The 22892-nt window shown below is 34.4% G+C and overlaps 1 protein-coding gene across 10 annotated transcripts in view; it reads left to right on the top strand.

The window, feature by feature from the left end:
• Positions 1-22892, top strand: part of PTPRK (protein tyrosine phosphatase receptor type K) — a 562492-nt gene that overhangs the window by 513598 nt on the left and 26002 nt on the right. For 2 of the 10 annotated variants that reach the window (XM_043592291.1, XM_043592289.1), the window contains exons 14-20: positions 6346-6484; positions 9551-9580; positions 14372-14532; positions 15638-15673; positions 17622-17633; positions 19933-20117; positions 21791-21878. In XM_043592291.1, the coding sequence (XP_043448226.1) occupies positions 6346-6484; positions 9551-9580; positions 14372-14532; positions 15638-15673; positions 17622-17633; positions 19933-20117; positions 21791-21878 (651 nt within the window). Of the gene's footprint in view, positions 1-6345; positions 6485-9550; positions 9581-14371; positions 14533-15637; positions 15674-17621; positions 17634-18486; positions 19126-19932; positions 20118-21790; positions 21879-22892 lie in introns of those variants that run through there. The other 8 variants (XM_043592298.1, XM_043592294.1, XM_043592299.1 and 5 more) reach the window with 6 other exon arrangements.

Here is a 22892-nt window from a genome sequence, read left to right as displayed (position 1 = left end):
AAATATTGTACATGTTTTTTAACCTTTAAGCACATTCCTAAAATGTGATGCTTCTTTTATTGCTTTTTTTTAAAAAAAAGTGTTTCTATAATTTCTTCAGGATTTTATGTAAAACTTAAACAGTGGTTTTAAAATTAAAAAAAATAAGAGAATCTAAGACTGCAAGAAGAGGCCTTAAGCAGTGTGACATTAACTTCAAGTATCTGTACCTTTATTTCATAGTTGTTTAAAGGCTATATGGACTTCTGAACTATTATTTTCCATATCAGAAATTTTCAGGTAACGCCCGTATCTTTATTAAACAAGACTAAACTATATTTTAGTTAACCACTTAAACAAAATATGTGCTATATAGCTGTTTTCATTTTTCACTAAGACCCTGTTTTTTATTGTCAACCATCTGAGAGTGGACAAGTTGCCTAAGATCCTATGACATGATAAAACAACAGGACTTCAAAGAATCATTGAGTTAAATAATGCATGCTTCAAGGCTTAGATGTCCAATGTGGCAGACTGTTTAATTAATAACATGGACTTTACAAAACTCACCATTGTATATCTATACAACAGACTGCTAAGATTTTTAAAAAACTGTTTTCTAGCAATGCCCGTTTCCCTATTCATAGTTTTTAACTTTTATGTGATGGACCCAAAGGGCTAACATCTGGGCCATCTCCACCTAGGAGGGTAGCATCTACCACTACTTTCAGTACCAGTTTTCACATTTTATAGAAACTTTTCCCATCATATGTCACTTAATATTCCTAAAAGCTATATAATATAGCCACTGTTATTTTTATTTTATAGATGAAATATTAACTCAGAGATGCTAACTTGCTAATTTGATGTCACACAACAAATAAGAGAAGGAGCTGAGGATTAAAATAGGGCCTTACTGATACTAAGTTTCTGTACTTTCCATGACTCTGGAATTTCCCTACACTCTGGTTTGGTGGTAAATGGTGGCAGATGGTAGAAGCAGTTAACTTCGTGAAAGAATGGCTAGCATAGGGGCTAGAAGTTTCTAGAGACAGTTCAGAAATGTGTGCCAACCTCCAAACAAGATCTGCATCTGATCAAATCTATCCTTATGTTTTCTCAGAAGACAAGTGATTTTCTGTGTGCCAGTACATCTACCGAAGGCAGCCTTAGTGTCGTTCTTGTATTTACTCAACCAGTCCTTTCCAGGTGCAGCTGGAAATGCAGTGCTATGCAAAACAAACATGGTCCCTGCTTTTATGGGCTCTATCTTAACAGGAATGGGAAGCCATTGGCAGTTTCCCATCAGTGGAGTGACATGATACAGTTGATACAGTTGAAGTCACGGACATACTATGTTGCCACACTGTGAGTTGATGTGGAATAGGAAGAGATAAAAAGAGGTGACTTACTGTGTAAACTGGGTTATATATGATGTTGACCTGACTTCAGGTAGTAGCAACAGAGATGGGAAAAGTAGACACAAGAGATATTTAGGAAGTAGAAGTACTTTGTAACTAATTGCATGAGAAAGAAAAGTAATCAGTCATCTTGTTTGACCAGGATAATTCCAGTGTTTCCCTTTGGTCCTGTCACAATTATTTTACTTTCAGAAGTATCCTAGTTTGGTTTATACACTATGTATTAATCCTGGAAATGAGAGGGAGAAGAGGAATTTGGCCTCGGTGTTTGTCTTGAAGCCCTGCGTGGATAGTTGAGCTAATTACTGAAAGGGGGTTCACTGGAGGAGGAAGTGGTGTGAGCATGAGATGGAATTCCGAATGAAGAGGATGTGTCTAAGGTGTCTTCACTGAAGGGAAGGCATTGAAGGGAAGGAATCAGATGGCTGCATGGGTCAGGAGTTCAGCTCAGAGCCCTGACCCATGGTTAGAGATACATTACGGAGCAATCAGCATGATGGCAGCTGAAGTGATAGAAGTGGATAAAAGTGGATGAAATCACCACTCCAGAAATGTCAAGAGGGCCAGTTCTCTGAGAAACTCAAAGCGGCACCTATTTTTAAGGGAAACAAGGAGGGGCTCACAAAGGAGATCTAGAAATGGGAAGGCAGGGTAATACGAAAACTCAGAGATGAACAAGTATTTGGAAGCCCTAAGAGAGGAGGGTCACAAAAAGGAAAGCGAGCAATGTCAGGATGCTATCAAGAGATTGCATACAATGAGAAAATGAGAAAATTGTACATTGGACTCAGCAATTAGTAAGTCATTAGCAACATTGGTGATGGTGGATTGGTTGCATTGAGAGACATAAGCGTGATGATAGCATTTAAATCCATGCTTGGGAAGTGAGTGTAAACAATATTCAGAAACATAGCTGAGAAGGAAAGAGAACACTAGTGAAATACCTGGAGAATTTGCGGTAATTTATGGGATGATGGTGTCTCTAATGCTGCTACAAGATCACCTGCTATATTGTACTCAGAGGCTTCTACCTCTAGTATCCATCTTGAAAATAAATGGAAGAGTGTTTTTACATGATCACAGCTTTTAAATTTAAGTAAATTTGTGTATTTTGGAGGTGTTTGTATATTTTGTAATCTGTATCTTTTACCTAAGCTTTTTAGGTAAATTATTTTTAAGTAGTGGGAGGAAGGGCACCGTTTATAAAGTTACCTTAACTATGTTGCAAAATCAAAAAATTCAACTCATAAATTTGCTCAATAAAAATGAAATACTGCCTTCATTTTTTTCTCACCAAAGAATTATGCTGCCTTTGGCTTCAGAACAATGGGAACTCTTCGAATATTTTTTGACAGATAAAAAAAGGAAAAGATTTATGGCAAAGGAAAGCATTTCTGAAAAAGGTGTTCCACATTGCCTTTGTGTATGTGCATAAATTATAAACAGGGCTCAGGGGTGTAGTCACTCTAATAGCTTTTTGCTCTCTTTGAAGAAAATAGAAAATGCTCACTTTGGGGTTACTGCTGTGTTTCCATTAATGAATCTTCTAAGCTTGAATGATTTTAAATAGGATATTTATGTTCCTTGGTTCTAAGGCCAAGAACTTAGAAAACTATGTGTGATTAAAGTATCTAAAGTAATAAATTTATGCAGACATTTAATAAAAAATATTGTTAGTAGTAATAATAATAATAAATGTCACAGCTAAAGACTTTAAGGAGGATTCACAGTCAAGGGAAAATAGCCACCAAATCATATGTTCCTGGAGAATTTGATTAGCCTTCTATACTCAGGTTTAATAATGATGTTGAAGCATTGATGAACAAGTCTGCACAAGAGTTGTAATCATGACAGACAAGCACCCTTTCTTCATCTAAATGAATGAACTTGGTGGGGTTTTTTATAACTGCTTGGGAAAAATTAATTGGAGTCCAGTATTTAACAAAGACATGTCTGTAGACTATGACTTTAAAGTAGTAACACTGTTTTACATAATAAGTTATAAAAGTTTCACTACTTTGCACCCTGAATACACTTGCAAAGTTAGCAGCATCTTTGGTCAGAAATGTACTTTTAGATTTGGCTTTTTGTTTCTGGAAATATGTTTAGGTTAATTCGTCAGCAAATCTACAGTATTTAATAAGACTCTTAAAAAACTCTTCAGTCTCTGAATTTGAAATTATTTACCACTCACCTTTATGTCATTTTTATTATTTAATTACTAAACCCAGCTAGTGTTAAGGCTGACTGTTCATACTTCATGATCATAGTTTATATTTGCACCTGTGTATCTTCTGAAGGTTGTCTGGCGGGCTTAGCAGTTCTGAAGATTTTTATGAAATATTTACTACTTACGGCATGATATCTATAGAAAAGTATCCCATAAAAATATGTGTTTTGTCAAATTAAGATAGTGTGTTAAATATATATTTAACTCATGGAACAGGAACCGATCTTTCAAGAGTTTCAAAAACATTTAATTCTGGGAGGTCAGATCACAAAGCAATCATCATCGTTACCCTCTGAAAGCCAAGTGTAACCTAGAACCTATTAAGAGGAAGCATTAATTACTGAATAATGATGATTTGTTGCATGCACTAAAGTCTTTTCTAGGGATTTCTACATCAAACATTCTGTCTGTTTGAAGCAGGAACTTTTCAATGCCATTGAGAATTACAAACAGGATATATTCTCTTTAGCTTTATATCCAACTTTGAAATATATGCCACCTGATTTCATATACACTGCTACGTATGTACCTCTAAGATTCTTCTCGGGAAAGAAGAGGTATCCAGTATATTTAATATGTACTTTGATGACTTGAACTATAATGTGTAGTTTGAAATGTGGTAAGCATTGAACTGCTTCTATGCATAATTAATGAGATTGGAAATTTCCTGAAGCCTGGATACATGAAAGTGTCAAGTCAAAAAGGAAAACTCCCTTGCTTTCCAGAAGAAACAACCTGAAGGCTTGCCTTTCCTACTTGAGAATAATAGTTATCAAATACTGGTCTATAGGGAAGTTTTATTCTACCCAATTGAAATAAGATAAATTAAGACAGTTATAGGGAATTGTTTTACAAAGTTAACTTTCTCTAACACTTTTCTTCAAACTATGTTTTCTACTGGTTTTACTTTAACTTACCGCTTTATGAAATGACATTGATGTCAGATATGTTAGTTCTCTTTAATTTCCTACCTGGAAAAATTCACAATTAGCAGCCTTTTATCTGTCTCTTTTGGGGAGGAACTGTGGCTAGTTGAGAATCTGGAGCAGATATTTAGGTGCAGAACCCGGAGCAAAAGCACAGGGAGGGGTGCAGAAGCCAGCACAGAAACGCTAAAGAAGGAAGAATGGAAATATAGACATATACCTAATGTTAAAAAAGGAATTTGTAAATTATCCATTGGAAAGATATGAGGTTAGGGGTGCCTGGGTGGCTCAGTTGGTTGAGCGTCCGGCTTCGGCTCAGGTCATGATCTAGCGGTTTGTGAGTTTGGTCTGTGAGTTCGAGCCCCGTGTGGGGATCTTTGCTGACAGCTCGGAGCCTGGAGCCTGCTTCGGATTCTCCCTCCCTCTCTCACTGCCCCTCCCCTGCTCACACTCTGTCTTTCTCTCTCTCTCAAAACTAAATAAATATTTAAAAAATATATATGAGGTTAGATTTAGGGGCTCATTTGTTCGTTCAGCCACGGTCTCCTCATACTGTGGTGGATGCTTTAAGGCAATTTCCCAAATGTGCCTAATCCTACAAGTCAGCCATACTCCTGATACACAGATGCTTAGCAGGAGGGGCCCTGGATCTGGAAACATTGAGAAATGCTGTTTTAGAAGATAAATGTGTTAGATTTTGTCACTGTGCTTATGCCATTTATAATCTATCCTTATCTCTCTAAGCCTCAGTTTTAGTATCTGCAAAATGTAAGTTTTCGAGGTTAATAAGTTGAAAATATCTTCAGAGGGTTAATGGAGCTTGTAAGTTGACTAAGGTGTATATACCTTTTTCAGTGCTTATTTTTATTCTTGAGAGAGATGGAAAGAGAGCCCACGTGAGCAGGGGAGGGGCAGAGAGAGGGAGACAAAGAGAATCCCAAGCAGGCTCCACACTGTCAGTGCAGAGCCCAACATGGGGCTTGATATCATGAACTGTGAGACCATGACCTGAGCCAAAATCAAGAGTCAGACTCTCAACCGACTGAGCCACCCAGGAGCCCCAGGTGTATACTTTTGACTGTGTGTATATGGGCTTTGAGAAAGAGGGAAAGTTAGAGGATACAAAGAATTTTTAAATAAGAATAATAAAACAACTTTATCTTTTCAAAGTTCTGTTTCCCAAGTTTATTATCTGGGTTTTATTTTTAAAGAGAATATGAAATATTCCTTGATGTATTTGTTTTTCTTTTCTTGCAAACCACGTATTCCTTTCAAATCTTATATATCAAATCATAAACTGACACTTCTTCTACCCGTTAGACGAAGCATTATTTAACCCAACCCCTTGTGTCCCAGACAAGTGCAATTGACAGGTGCCAAACACAGCACCATGCTCTTGAGTTCAGAAGTGTTTGCTGAGTGAGCCAGCAAACAAATGAATCCCTAAATCTGACCCCATCTCTTTGCACGTACTATTGGCTAAAAATCTTGGCGTCTGACTTTTAAGGACATTTGGAGAAAAAATAGTACCATTCCCTTTGATAATTATTGCTAGGTTTTGTTCTATTTTCATGTGTTAACAAAACCCCTATTCAGGAGGCTTTCCCCTTATCTCGATCCTAAATCCCTTATGCCGTAGTTTAGCACGCTTCTGTATCTATATATCCAGGTTATTTTTATTCAAAGAAAATAAACAAGTTGTCTTTTTGTAGTAATTTTTGGCCAGCACTAATTTTCATCTCTGGGATAATTAGCTGCTTTCAGTAACTTATTTTTTAAATTCATTTAGCAGCAGCAACAGAAGAACCAGAAGTGATTCCAGACCCAGCCAAGCAGACAGACAGAGTGGTGAAAATAGCAGGAATTAGTGCTGGAATTCTGGTGTTCATCCTCCTCCTCCTAGTTGTCATACTCATTGTAAAAAAAAGGTAAGAACTGATTTTGTTCTGTCCCATTCACCTACCGTTTATGTCACTAGCTTTCAAATACTTTTTTATTTCCTTAAGCTCTTTTAAAATAGAGCAAACAAGAAGATGAATTGAATTTTGACCATGTTGCCAGCATCTGAGTCTATTTCTCCTGCTTGTTAAAATAAATTCTTATTGGTTCTTTGCAGTTTAATTTTGCACTTAAACGTATCCTTCTTGTCAAGTTAACTTTGAAATTAACGTATGGATTTAAATTTCTCAAATGCAGAGACATTTGAGATAGTCATTTATTTACCTTATATTTTTAAATCTTATTTGCTAAGAATGGGAAAAGTATTTATTATGATACTTGAGTTATGGTCTGAATTATTTTGTACTCTTACTCTGTTTTTCTAAGTGTTGGCTACAAGTAATATATGAGAACAATCTAAACATTATTTTGTGAAATTGTATATTAAATATTCACTGACTAAATATTTCAGCACTGTAGTATGAAGAGTCTTTTTTTTTTTAATTGAGCATTAGTCTTTTATACAATATCAACCAATATCGCCATCTTCTGGAACTATATGAAGATATTAAGACCTACTGGAATTTAAACTGAGCTCTGTTCGGGAGATTAAAGTATACTCCTGCTGAAAAACATTTCAAAGTATACAGTCTTTACAATTTGACCTTCTTTCCATTCTATAAAATGTCATTGTCTGTAAGGCATTGTCTTAGAAACTGATACAACTCTCATGTCTTTCCAATCATATGTTTCAGATAATACTTCAATTTGGGAGGACTTGTAAACAAGTCTTTACATGCAGAGTACAGTCCTAAAGTAGTTTTGTGTATAGAAGTGTTTGCAATTTATGAATTATATTGAGTATTAAATGATACTGCTTACATTACATTAAATCATAGACTATTCGGATTGTTTTGTACTCAAAATAAATCATTAACAATATAGATAAGACTCATACTACATGTTTAATCGTTCCATCAGAGTTTATTTTAATGTATTGCCTCTTTACAATTATCCCCTGGAGATATATATGTTGGAGAAGACACAGCTGCATTAGAAACATTAGGTATGCATTATAGTGTTTTGTGTTAAATTAGCTCCATACGTGCTTTCCCTAACAGTGCTTTCTCTTTTTGCTGTTGTCTACCTCTGTGGTTGGAGAATACATCATATTTGAGACAGGAATACTTAAGTATTTCAGTAATACAAATTTGCCAATCAAGACCAGACTGATTGTAACCTTCAGATCTTATGTCTCTATTTAGTTTAAATTTATATTTGGAGAGTTAACTAAACTGTTTAGAGAGTTAACTAAACTCTGCTTCAGGATTGCAACTATTCCAGTCCCTTCGGATCAGAAATGAGAGCATGAAATTGGCCTCTGATTATGTCCTCACTCAGTTAGAATTGGGTTAAAGTTATTGGTTTTATTTGTTACTATTCAACACTTATTTGTTACTGTAGCCTTCCTTATCCATGGCCCTCTGTTTCATAAATTACAACAACAATAAAAAATATTGAAACATACATTTCTTAAAGTATACCAAAATAACCTCTAAGCACGATTATACTTGTGTGGGTAAAATGCTCTGACAACTGTCTAAAATTGCATAATGTAACAAATTCTTTTTCTGGTTCATATTTTAAATGGATGGCCTCTCTATTAAAATGCTTAATGTTTGAGTTTTCATAATTATGCATTAATTGATTGTCTTTTGATAGAAAGTATGCCAGGCCTTTTGTTTCTCTTCCTCACCACTACCTTCATGACTAGGAAAAGTGCAACTTTATAGATAGACCAAGTTACGTATTTAGATCTATTTCCTTCTGATAAATATCATAACTAAATTACTTGAATCCCTTATCTAAGCAACTTTGTAATGACTTTCACTCATATGTAGTATGTCTCACATGTATCATGTATGATTTAATCACAAATATGTTTCTTACACATACACATAGATTTTATAACAGTATTGCATAGCATCAAAGCTTAATCAATTCTAGTATATAATGTTTCCCTTTTAATACACAAATTTATAATAAAATAATGGAAAAGCAACTATTTTTAGTCTTTTATGATCTTTATTTTTATGGGAAATTAACTTTCTCAAGACTTTATCCCTCACTGGGAATAATCTACATAGGTATATTTCTCATGTTGAAAAAAAAAAAGTTCTATGTATTTTCGGGTTTTGTGTAAAGATATGGTTTGGAATTTAATTTAGTAAAATTCTACAGCTGAGGGTATATATAAAGTAAGTTTTTAGGCTAAGAAAAGGGATAGTGCATCTTTCAAAACGCAATGTCATTTTTTTTTAAACGCTGTTGAATTATTTCCAAATGTATGCCATTTTTTCCATTGGTTTTGTATTATATTTTAAATGTGCAGCATGAACACATTATTAATTCCCAACATAAACTTGAAATTATGTTTCAATACAGTAAATGTTTGTGTATGATATCGTGATCACATACATCTACTGTGGAAATATCTTTGTGTATATATAGTGTATGGGGCATATGTATATTCACATAATATATGTATGTACCTCTGTACCATTAAGATATAATCACTTGTTTAGAAATCTAGATGTCACTCTGCATATATTCTATATGAACCTAATAGATATTTACATTTTGTATCTCAAGAAAACTAGTCAAATTAGTGTACAAGTTCTATACACAGCTATTCCATCTATCATGGCTTTTGATGGTAATGGATAATAGTATGCTTAACTGCATGTTGAAATACACAATCCATTTAATTTAAATTTTTTCTGGCAGCAAGAGAAATATCAGCATGCTATTTTTTCCAAATTATGTATTTTAAATTTTATTTTCTATTGCTTATCTGTCTAATTGCATGGCAAAAAAAATATCTAACAAATGCATGAGCAAATGGAAATGCAAACCAAAAAAAAAACATGACTTTTATTTTATTTTATTTTATTTTATTTTTTAACGCACATTTTTCTGCTTTATTGAATGTGACAGAGTCACGCTTTTCATTCACCATTGCTTCTCTTTTCCACTGTCTGTGATTTGCTTGCCAGGAGGAGCTACTATTCTTACTCCTACTACCTGTAAGTAGAAAATGGGTGATATACAACTTTACCTGTGTTAAAGATGCAGTATCCCTTTTCAAAAAAAAACAAGAACAAAACAATTTTAACTGTTTGTGATTTGGGTGATATTTTCTGGACTCTAAAACTATAAAGTTTATCCATTAACTTATTTTGTTAATCTTTTTAAAAAGGGATATTGTATTTCTGTATGTTCAGCTACTTTTATTTATAATTTTCCGCTAGTAGCTTTAGACTAAAGCCCAAAACATCATTTATTTACTTAAGTCAAACCTGTATCTTATAAACATGATACCTCATACTGCAAATCAGGTCAGGTCCGACTGTAATAACATCTCTCTCCACATTTCCAGGAATCCAGGATGGGTTATAACTTTCAGAAGACCTTTGATCTGGTCATCTAGGCAAGCAGTATGCTCTTATAAAAACAAATGGATAAAGTGATAATGTTGCAATGACAAAGAAACAAAACATCTTCTTAGAAAAGAAAAATCGAGTTCATATGTTATAACTTAAACAGGACAATGATTTTGTAAAGCCAAGACCAAAAAGAACCCTGTCATCCTACACAAAATATACCAAAGTGTCCATGTATTTCCTTTTTATCTTCCAAACACTTAGCTCAGCAACTGTACTCAAGTATGGAATGTTAGTTTGAGTGAGGACAGAGAATATTTCACTCTATTTCTCTAGTCACCTTGAGTTTATTACCTTAGATGCCAGGGTATTCATCCAATCCGAAGGAATGATGTCAAAAGTATTCTTGGACATTGCCTGATCGACAGTTGATTTACCAACTTTTAAGGCTTAAGAATTGTGATTAAGTATGTTTGGGGGCATTTATCTGACAGTATTTATTTTACTAGATAAATTTAAGTAAGTTTTACGATAAAATTTTTTAAGCGTCTCAGTGACTCTATAACAGAGGTCTGCCAATATTTTAAATATTACAAACGCTTGGCTTCTTATAATCTGCTGAAACAAGCAGGTGTAAACTAACAGTGCTCTTAGTTTATTGTGATGAATCATAATATCCTTGTTAAATCATGTCTGATGAAGCCAAAGGTAATTAACTGTACCATTTCATACAATTATGGAGCACTTCTCCTCTTTTATAGCCCACCCATATATCCACCTGCAGAAGTTTATGCTGTTGGCTGCTTGGATAATGAAAGTCATTTGCACATCTGTCAAACTCAAGTAGTTGTAAAATGAATTGCTTAACTGTCCTGAAGTGCACTATATTTATATTTATACTTTATATTTATATATAAAATGTTGGTTGTTCAGAGGGAGACAAATCATGAAACATAAGAATCAGTATGAGAATTATGAGAATGTCAGTAAGCTTACCATTAACCATTGATGAATCCGTAATGTTAGAATGGGATTGCCTTTTTAGTGGATGGATAACATTTCTGTATGCTAGGCTATCTAGTAGGTTATGGTCCTATTATTACTATAATACTTAGGACAATTGGCCGTATCAATCATAATTTGAAAAATGTCACAGATATATGAATTTAAAAACTGCTTAAACATACCTAATCTAAATCTAAACATATCTAATATAAACATACCCAACCTGAATCAGAGAATTTTTAAATAAAAGCAAATAAATAAATTGGAATACAATTTAAAAGAAAACCAGTTGTGATCTTTAGCTAACATTCATTGGCATCATCATAGTGACTGTCACTCATGACCAAAACCCTTAACTCTAATGTTATTTTTGTTTTGTAATAACCTGAATTAAAGCCTACCTCACAGGGTTGTTGTGAGGGTTAAGGTATAAAGACCAAGTTGAGAATGCATGGCTGGCAGATATTAACAAAGGTCAAATGCCCCCATAATTTGTCATCTAACAAATGCTTGTGAATCTGAAAAGTCTTTCATTGCCATGAAAACTTTTGTTGTGCATTTGACAAATTATTTTTTCTTATTTTTCCTTAATCACAAAATATATATAATTATATGTGTTTTAAACTAAAGCCTCAAAGTATAAACCTGTCTTTTCTAATTGGTTTGAAGTACCCATCCTCAAATTTTTAACATTATTTTTAATCCACATTTCCAGTCATGTTATTTTTATAAAGTTCAATCTCAAAATTTTTGAGGAATGAATTCATTCTTCTTGCCCAAGAAACAAAGATTGGAAGTTATTTCTTAAATTGTTTCGTTTTTACTGTTTGAAACACTTTTAAGTGGCAAAACGTTTGTGCTATATTCACATTCTTCTTCTCAAATTTGTAACAACTAATGTTTAACTCCTAGAGCCAAGTAGACACTTCTTCATATTATGGTGCACTTTGTAATGTGGAATTAAAAAAAAAATGTCAGCAACTGGATATAGTGTGACAGCGTATGCTTTGAAACCAGATTATTCTTCACTGCTTATTAGATATATAACCGTGGGCAAGTTATTTAACTTGTCTGAATCTCAATAAACTCATCTATACAATTAGAATCAGTGGGTTGATCTGAGAATTAATTGAGTTAACAAATGAAAAGTGCCAAGCATATAACAGTCCTGTTTCATCCATTCAATAAGTATTTATTGAGTGCCTGCTATGTGCCAGAGACTGCTGTACATGTTAGCAGTAATGGTCTTTCCCTCCGTGGAATACACAGTGGGGAAACAATTAAAAGGGTATTTGCACTGATACATGATGAGTGTTGTTATAGTCAGAAAACATGGTGTTATAAAAATAACCTAACAGGGAAACCTAACCTGAGACAGGTTGTATTGAGATCAGAGAAGCCTCCCTGATGCAGTGAGACAGAATAGCTTCTTTCTATTCTATTCTATGCTATTCTATTCTATTCCATTCTATTCTATTCTTTCTATTCTATTCTATTCTATTCTATTCTATTCTATTCTATTCTATTCTTCTAGAGGTAAAAGAATATTGTAGGTCAAAGAACAAATACTTTATATGGTGGTCTACAGGAAAGTTTGGAAAGTAAAATCTATAGACCAAAATAGGACCTGCTGATGTTTAATTTTCCCTATCCATGGTTTCAAAAAATTGAACCACTTGAGAAAATCAGGAAATTTAACATAAATATTCAGATTCATGACTTGTCTTTGAAAATAATTTTAAAATCAGAAAATTGGGATCAAATGCCAATAATCACTTAGGCAAGTTGCCCCCTAAATGGTTTTCCAGTTCTCCACAGTCCCCACCCTTCCAGACAGCCCTAGCAGCAGCACTCATTTGTACTACCTGTCTAATATCTGTAAGATTTAGCAGGTTTTCTACCCTATAGCCTAGAAAAAGGACAATAGCTCTTTCAATGAATATGTCAGATATCACTAATAAATGATGGTGGTGGTGGTGGTAGTTCTTGTTATGCTTTTGTCATTGTTGTCTTATTACTAGTACTGTCATTACCATTATTATTACTTCTTTTAAAGAAGTTAACATCATTTGCATCCTAACGCCTAGTCTATGACTATCTTATTCAGGTGTTGGATCTGTTGTATCCATATATTGGGTGTGTTGGGACATATTCTCCGAGGCCAAGTACTATAATCTGGAGGAGCTCTCAAATTGCTACATTAATTTTGTAAAGGAGAAGCCCTTGAACATAAACACAACCATTAAATGAGCCTTTAAAAAGTATTTGTAGTATATTTCCTCTAGTACAGATACTAATGAGCATGAGAAGAATATGTCCTAGTTAATAACCTAGCTGAGAAAAGGCATTCTTCAAACAACGAAGGAATATTTCCAAGGTACATAAACTGCTGCCATAAATATAATCTGGCTACTACAAGCTTTTAGTGTGCCTTTATTTATATTATACATAAATTGCCTTGTTAATGTGATATAAATGTTTTATATACCTTTAATAGCTTTTTATTGCATGTTTTATGTGTAACATTCACAAAGAACCAGAATGTATTTCACATCCTTGATATATAAGATAAAGATGTCAGTATTTGAGGAGCTCAAAAGTCTAACTCCTGATTTCTAAATCCCCTACGTCATTTGCCCTGCTGCATTTATAAGGCACATCTTCAGTTAATACTCTGCCATGTGCTTCTAAAACACATCTTTAGGATTTGACCATGGCTATGACTCAAGATTATGATCATCTGTATACTATGTCAACATTGTATTTGCCAACCTTTTCTCAGGGCACTTTTCTTACACAGCGTATAATTTTCCCACATGTATGTGTATTTGCATTAAATGTAGCAGTGGTTAATTCTACAGTTCTCCCGATTAAGTTTGGATTATGTTATAAATATGCTACTAAATATGTAAATGCTACACATGTTGCATTTTTACCAAGTAATAAAACAGAGAATGAAGAATGGGATTTCTTTGTCTATTTTAATTGGGGGACTAGAGTAAAATAAACTTAAAAAAATCGTCATGTTATTCCCCAGAAGAACTTCTAAAAGGTGATCAAAAGAATTAATTACCCAAGAGGAAAACCAAAACTTGGCTTTATCTTAAATTTTCCTTGAACAGTTCTACTAAGGAAGTATTTATTTGTGGCTTCAATAAAGCATAGTTATAATTAATGACTATTTTAATGATATAAGAAATGAAAGGTTTCAGTTGACCGCTTGAATGTTGAAGTATCCAGATGACAGTATTACAGCTACCAGCAGATGTTGTTTGAATATTAAACCTAATTCCTGAAGTTAGGAAATTTAGAGATTCCAAACTACATCTTTGTCTACTTATCCCTGGATCCTCCTGAACTACTTGCCACTGGTGTCAGCTGGCCTCCAAGCCTCACACTGGGGTTTCCCTTTTGTATTTGCCTTGGCAGCAAGCTTGCTAAAAAACGCAAAGATGTTATGGGCAACACCCGACAGGAGATGACTCACATGGTGAACGCCATGGACCGAAGTTACGCTGATCAGAGCACCCTGCATGCAGAAGACCCGCTTTCCATCACGTTCATGGACCAGCATAATTTCAGTCCAAGATGTAAGTTCTTCATTACAGTTTTCTTAAGTTTATTTATTTATTTCGAGAGAGACAGAGAGAGCAAGCGGGGGAGGGGCAGCGAGAGAGGGAGAAAGAGATCCCAAGCAGGCTCCGCACTATCCCCCAACTCATGAACCACGAGATCAAGGCCTGAGCTGAAACCAAGACTCAGAGGCTTAACCAACTGACCCACCCAGGTGCCCGTCTTCCTTAAAATTTTAGTAAATGATTTTGAAGCTCCTTAAATCACTTCAAATTCAACACATCACCTTTTGAATAGTGAGAAAAAGTACAACAGAAATGGAGGAAGCAGCCAGAAGGAGAGAAAGCGATAAAGAATATTCTGGGAAATGTTCAGCTTGGTGAAAATTTTCAGTAATCACTGGCCCTAAAAACATCCCCTCATGTTCCTTGATCTATATTGCCACCAAATTTGTTGCTATAATGCTGTATGAGGCCCTTTGGAATTAATTTTAATTGTCATAGGGCCTTCTTGATCAATTTCATTTTTATTTCACTATAAGATAAATGATAAAGAAGAACATAAGTTAACTTTGCTGAAAATATAGATGTACTGTCTCTCTGACCACTTGATTTAGTAATTAATCTAAAAGGATTTGGAAGCATTTTTGTTCCCCAAACTTTTCTACCTGTTGTCTCTGTTCGTACTTTATTAGGAAGCTTGAATTCAGCCGTGTAACTGTACAAACTCACTTATGAACCTGGAGAAAGGATTAAATCTATTTCTTACAGTTAACTGAAAAAAAATATTTGGAATGAATCTGAGATCATTATTTCTCTAAGTACCTTGCCCTTGATAGATTTAAATGGGTCCCCCTCCCCATTTTATAATCTTTATAATGTCAAGTTGAATCTTCCTGGCTGTTAAAATCGAACAGGATACTGAACTTTAATTACAGCGGCACCTTTCCTGGTGTTTTGAGGTAACCCAAGTTGAAAAAGAGAATTTTACCTTTGCAGGTTACAATAATCAAAGAAAGATGAATAGTTATATTTCTTAAGAAAGCATAAATCCATTTTAAAGGAAAATGTAAAATACAACTTTAGGGCAATATATTCCTTCATGAGCTTTGTTTTCCTACAGTGCCCAATGATCCACTTGTGCCGACTGCTGTGTTAGGTGAGGCCCTAATTCTTTATCATTCTTTCTTGCATGGATCACACATCCTTGCATGAGTTATAGCTTTGTCTACACAGTAATTATCCACAGGGTAGGAAGCAGCTTGATTTTGAAAATTAAGTCCTGGTCTTATCAAAGAAAGCAACTGTGGTCAACCCAGTCAGATTTAGTGGATTTCAAATAAGATGCTTTTTAGAAACTATGTATTTTTAAATTCTTGGTTCTGTTAGATTTGGAGCAAAAGTCCAGTGGTTCTCAATATATGACTGATGTATATATATGCAGGTTAGTAGAAAGATCCCAAATGCACACATCTCAGGAGCCAGTGCTACCTGAATAATTAGTTTATATATAAAAATCTACTTGATGCAGAGATTTTTCTCAATCCCCCTAAGTTTATAGCAACTAAAGAACACATTTCCAAGTGAACGTTAAAAATGTGTGCATTCGCTTTAGTTTTGCCTTTATTAAGAATTTATAAATGCAGGTAAAGTTGCTATAATATTCATGTGGAGTTTTGCATTCTATATATGCAGCTTACATGATGTGTTATCCTTCAAGAAATTGAGAATAAGCTAAGGTTTACCACTATACAACATCTAAGACAAGTGATGTTGCTAGTGATGAATAAGGCCTTTGCAAATGTAAAATTAATGTTTAATCAACTGTATACTTAAGAATGGAATGAGTTTCATTTCAATTTGTACTCTGTTCCTTGACTAATTATGCACCCATGATTCATGACCAGCTTGCTTATATGTTAACAATTTCTATATCAGTTTTATCCTAGTGTTTCTAATATTAAAGATTTAACCAAAGAAATATGGAAATTGCCAGATAAATGTATCTTAAAAGCTTCCAATTCTCTCATTAAATATAAAAATTTAAGTTTCTTGCAAGCATAAAACTTTATCTTACGTTTTATGCATGTTTTTATTTTCCATGTATTCCACATTTAATTACATTTGTAAAATATTTTGGAACAATACAATTAATTCAGTTAAGTGAAATACACTTCTTTTTTACTAAAATAATTATTATTAAACTTATAATTTTATACTATAAAAAATATATATTCTAAAAAAATCTGAAAGTCAATGTTCTCTTTTTCTAACTGTACTCCCCTTTTGATGTCCACACCAATAATGGCAGGGAAGTGAACTGGGGAATTCATCCCAAGGGGTAGCCCTATCAAGTAAGGAGGGGCCAGGAACCATGATCATTGGGATGGCACCAAATGCCTCTGAAAATGTCATCTTCTGTTGAGCAAAATCCTGTAGAATGCTGTCACCATTAAATTAATAAGTAAAATTCAGTTAAAATATTAAAAGCCCACTGAGGAAAAATTAGTTACCTAAATGTTAAAATTCCATTACAGTAATATTTTAAGAAAATGTTGAATCAGGTCCAAATCATGCTTCTCTTGGGAACTCACAGTATGAACCTATGAAAATACCTTATGTCTGTGCTTTCCCATCTGAAAACTTATTCACAGTTTTGTAAGGAGACAATGAAATAATATATGTGTTTTACAAACTATAAAGTTTAAAAGATTATTATAGTAATTTGCCCTGTGAAAAGAGATATGTATGTTTAAGGAAGGCTAGAGTTAACATTATAGTCATAAAATCTATTCATATGAACAGTTGTTATGCATTTATTTCAGTTTGAAAGTCAAGCTGTTTTTTTTAAATATTCTTTAAAACCTAAATCTCATTAATCATATCAGATTTAGAAATGATTTGTTGCATTTTCATCATTCTTGGAATCATGGTATTTACAGTTATTTTACATCCACTTGATTTTGTATATGTAAAGCAATTTTTGAAATCACTTCAAATATTGTTTTATATTAATACCTACTTACTGATTTTAAAGGCATTTAGAACCTTTTCATATTGATTCATATTTTTGCTTTTTTGTGTTTTACTGCTTCATTGGGTTAAAGTCCCTATAACCGGTAAGTATATCGCAAAGAATTCTAGAAAGCTTTCCATCAAGGAGATATTTGAAGTTATTTTTCTTAAATGTGTAATAAGGATAATGATTAGAACATGTACTCTCATACCAGTGTCATTATTAGGTGGTGTAATGAGGTGGAAAATGTATTGAGATTAATAATTCATATGTGATCATTTTAATGAATACTGCTCATTGTATTAATGTGTGAAAGCTTAATGCAAAACAAAAGGCACTGTCTATTTCATATTGGACAAATCATGGAAGATTTGGAATATGGGTGACTTCTTCATTTCTCACTGAGCCTGTTATAATTGTAAATATTCCGCTGCCCCAGCAGGTATGATACGAGCTCTGGTACTGCTCCGCACAGCCCAGGCTACCGTATCCCAGCTTGGGTGATTGCATTTTCCCTTTCCAACATTGTCTGTCCTCTTCTCATCCTAAGCTGTATATTCTGTGAGAGTGCCCAAATCAGTGGCTTCTGAATTTAATTTTTATGTTAATGTTTATGTTAATCTATTGATTCTAATATTTTAGCAAAGATAGATCAACCGAGTGTAGCCTCATAGGAAGAAGAGGAAACTCATGAATCATGTTTGTTAGCAAATGTTTGTATGTAGAGAGTGGGCAAAGCCTGGGTTAAGAGAGATTAATTCAGTTGGGTGGTTAGGTCACAAAAGAATCCACCAGGGGTTTTTGGGATTCAATGTGATATTTTTAGAAGTAAATGCAAAAAAATAAAATAAAAAAGGGCATTCAGCCTAACAAGGGAAAGTAAAATAAATGCAATCAAACTAAATTGTAGAAGCACACAAATCTGATTGTGGGGTTCTTTTTTTTCCCTTCTCCAGGAAGAAAAAATGTTTATCATGGGGACAACAATTCATTTTTTGCCATATCCTATTTGTAGAGTTGGTGATAGAACAGGCAAATGTACCAGCCCTTGAAATATGTTTCACTGTTAATTAAATATCGTTCTCTACAGTATGCATTATCATTAAAAACAAAAGTTCCCCTAAGAGTGTACTTTCTCTTCTGTTAATGAATATGGCAGTATAATGCTTTCCAAAGTAACACCCTTAAAACATTTGTTTTTTTTTTTTTTTGAAAGTGGTAAGTTAAAATGTGATAAATATAAGCATGCTTTTTCTCATTGTAATGATTAGTGCTGTGGTCATTAAAATAATATTTATTCTTCATAGGTATAATGTTCTTGTTCATTTCTTCCTTATGACAAAGAGAGTTAAAAGTTTCATGTTAAGCTAATGACACAATTGGGATGGGGCCTACACTTAAACGTGGGTGGTAAGGAATTCTGTTTATTTTAATTGATTCATTCACCGAAATATTTATTGAATGACTGCTTTGCAGCAGTCAGCAGAAATAAAAAGAAAAATATGACTCTGTCTCTATACTTTAAGCATTCAGAATTTAGTAAAAAAAAAAAAAAAGATCAGTAAACAAATGATTGAAATATAGAGTAAGTGAAATGACATGTACATGAGGAGGCCATGGAAACAAAGAAGGAGCTTTGTAGCTCAGCCTGGATGGGCCAGGGAAGAATTCCACAGGAACTACCTACACATTTTGCCCCAAAGATACACCCTCGTTTCTTTCACATGGTGGGCAGAAAAGTCAAAATGTATTTACAACCAAAACAGTAACCATAACAATAAACCAAAAGAGTAGAGACTAAGACTAAATGCACATATCAGCTGGCTAGCAGGCATAGTGGGCCCCAGGGATGATTCTGTAGAATGCTCATGTTTCCCAGTCTGGAGTGTACCATTCTAAGTAGCCCCAGGTGGCATAGTAGGCCCGCAAGACTAAGGACAGCAGTCCTATGGGGATAGGTTGCTTAGATTGGGTCCATGAGTGAGGTTGGGATCTTGTTGGGAAGGAGTTTGTTCAGTTTACTCAACAATGAAAACACCTCTCCAATTGACAACTTGATCTTCTGGTCCTACCCTATGCTGCTATGACTGCAGATACACGAAAAAGGAAGAACTCAGCCAGATCTCCCACTTAGACTTTCTAAAAGTGGATCAGATGTCTCTACATCTCACAGCATCTGTTGTCGTGGTGATATAAGCATAATATGCTCTGACCTCATACCTTGAGCTGATACAAAAGACTTTGTCTGTATAGGGAAGCTGCCCCAGATCTATGCTATATTTCTTTTTCTTCTTCCTGATATCAGAAAAATCTTAAGTTCTTACAATTTTCTTTGCATAGATATGTATTAAACAAGATAACTTTGTCTTTTTTTTAATCTTTTGGAATCTGAAAAATGCCAGATGAGAACCACAGTGCTACAGCTGAGTCCAGTCGTCTTCTAGATGTACCTCGCTACCTCTGTGAGGGGACAGAATCCCCTTACCAGACGGGTCAGCTGCACCCAGCCATCAGGGTTGCCGACTTATTGCAGCACATTAATCTCATGAAGACATCAGACAGCTATGGGTTCAAAGAGGAATACGAGGTGAAAGTTTCAATACTATGTTACATCTTATTTCTAATCATAATAGTGGAATTTAACACTTTTCCTTCCCTTTAACATAACAAGGAGTGGAATACTCTGTAGACTCTAATCTTGAGTCCATGAGCATATACTCAAAGGTGTATGTGGGGAGTGGGCGGAGATGGAATTGAAAGAAAGGGCAATTTCTGGGGATATATCTGAGTCTGAATTCACTTGAAAAATTCTTAAACGTTCGATTCCAGAATTTTATCCTTGCTATTTAAAAACTACTTTTTAGACCCTGTATTTCCCCACTGAAAGATCTATAACAGGATACTTTGAATTCCACTGTATCATTACAGATTCTGCCATTTGAATGACGTAAGCAGTAGGTCCTTCTCTGCCTCTTTGCGTATTGACCCTCTGTTCAGAAATGGGGTTAATCTTTGTCCTACTTGTCACTCTTAGTTTTCTTGGTGCATTGTTGGTTGAGAGTGGCTGTGTAGAAAGACAGAGCACTGCAAATCCAGGCAATATTAGGAAGCCAAAAGAAGGATGTGGGAAATTCTTCTTCCAACTTTATTTCCCCTTCCTGCTCAATCCAGAAGACCAGGATTTTTACTGCACAGGAAATGATTTAACCTTAACATCTCAATAAACATAGCAAAAAGGAAAAAGTTCTTTTGCCACTCTTCACTTACTAAGAAGTATCAGTCTGGGGCATAGAAGGAAGTTCCTCCATCACCATATACACATATTTAAAGTGAAAGTATCCAAGCAGTATTTGACCTTGAAAGACCATCCAAAATACACTCAACTTCATGAAGAATCTTCAAAGCTCTGTATTTTATTGACTGATTGCTTGTATACCTGAGTTGTGAATAAAATTAGCTTTGAATTTTGAAAGTTGGTTTTAGACATATACCAGAAACACTTGGCTGTGGCAACAAAATAGTGTAAGGAATTATAATATTCTGCCAGAGCTGGGGTGTTTTTTTTTTCTTCATTTTATGTGTATTCCTGTGTACCTCACTTCAAAAACCGTTGACTCTTTGAAGACCCCATTTCCTGTGTTGAGCAAAGTTTAAGCTTTACTGCAAAGAGAAATCTATACCCATATTTTAAATTGCTGCATATGGTAATTAAACCAATCAGCAAATTCATCTGTTCCAAGATTCTTGGATATGGTGACTCTTTTTAATTTTCATATGGTCCCTTGTTGTACAGACTCAGTCCTTTTCATGATCTTCAAAGAAACTGAAATGTGATGTATTGCACATGATTTAATGAATAATTATAGGGGAAAACAGGTTTTCTTTTTCCTGCTATAAATGCTAAAAGAAAAACATTTGAAAGATACTCATTAAAAGTAGTTTTGAAGTTTTGATGCTTTCTCTGCTTCCATGTCTCAGAGTCGTAGCAATCTTAAATTTGAAATAGTTTCAAAATCCTTTATTTCCTCAAGTTGTTTTCTGTCCTCCTTTTGAACTCAGTCCCATCCAAGATGAACAAGTAAGAGGCCAACAAACAAGTTTGAGGTCTGAAAAGAGAACTTATTTACTGCTCTAGGACTTCCTTCCTCCCTGAGGAAAGTGGCTTTTACTATTTTGGTCATCAGAACAGAAAAACCTGATTCAAGAAAAGGAGTTAAATTCAGTCTGCTTGTTACTTTCTTCTTCTTTTTTTTTTTCCAGAGCTTCTTTGAAGGACAGTCAGCATCTTGGGATGTAGCTAAAAAAGATCAAAATAGAGCAAAAAATCGATATGGAAACATTATAGCATGTAAGTTCTCATACAATTCTTGGTAAATGTAAATATCGTGTGTGGAAGATAAGTAATAGGTTGCAGTTCCTCCTTATATGGTTTTAAACTTTAAGAGAGTCCCAGAGGGTGGCACATCTGCTTACAATCTATTTAATATTAAAACAGCATTGCCTATTGGCAGTGGCTCTCAAATTGTCATCATCTTCATTAATTAAATTGACAGACTTTTCACCCAGTGGAGATAACATGCCACTTGATTTTATGTTTGCACACTTTTGTGTCGGGGTGTTATTGACAGCTGAGAATATCAAAACAATGAAAAAGAAAGGTCTTTTCAGTGATAAATTGTTATAACAACTTCTACCAAAACTATTCAAGGTGGGAGTGTTATTCTTTCCACATAACCTTGATTTTTTCTTGGAGCCAGTGTCTGAACTCCTGTTGCTATGTTATTTATCATTAGGGACTAATTCCTCCTTAAGTCTTCAAGAGGTATACATGGGATCAATAAATTAGTTATCATATGAAACCACAGAACAGTAAGAAAAGTAACATACTTTAGTTTGTAACTAGCTAATGATTTACTTAGACCATTCAATTCTCAATTTAAATTATTTTAAAATATCTTCTGAATACATCAGAATTCAATCTTGACCCTCAAGAACTAAGAAGTTGAGAGCAGGGATTCAAAATTCACTCTAGTTCTGTGGCTCACTTGCTCTAAAGTGCAGTAGGAAAGGATCCCACCCCTCTAAAACCATGTCTAGAAAGCAAAATTAGAAGTTAAACCTAGTTCAGTTCTTACACACAAATCCAAGACTCAAAGGATGATTCATCAGACAGACATTAGCACGGTCCCTAAAAACTTCCTAAGTATGAAGATGCTAGTCGGTGAAGCTTTATTAACAGAATACTATAATAATTAATGAGTTCATTAAAGTTCTTGTATTTCTTTAAGGAAATTTGAATCATAGCATATTATGGGTAAGCTATTATCCATTATCCATTATCCAACCACTGAATTATTTTAAG

This window comes from Prionailurus bengalensis, chromosome B2 (genome assembly GCF_016509475.1).
Source record: "Prionailurus bengalensis isolate Pbe53 chromosome B2, Fcat_Pben_1.1_paternal_pri, whole genome shotgun sequence".
In the NCBI taxonomy this organism is placed as follows: Eukaryota; Metazoa; Chordata; class Mammalia; order Carnivora; family Felidae; genus Prionailurus; species Prionailurus bengalensis.
The sequence above is the reverse complement of the archived record's forward strand: the minus strand, read 5'-3'. Positions and strand labels throughout refer to the sequence as shown.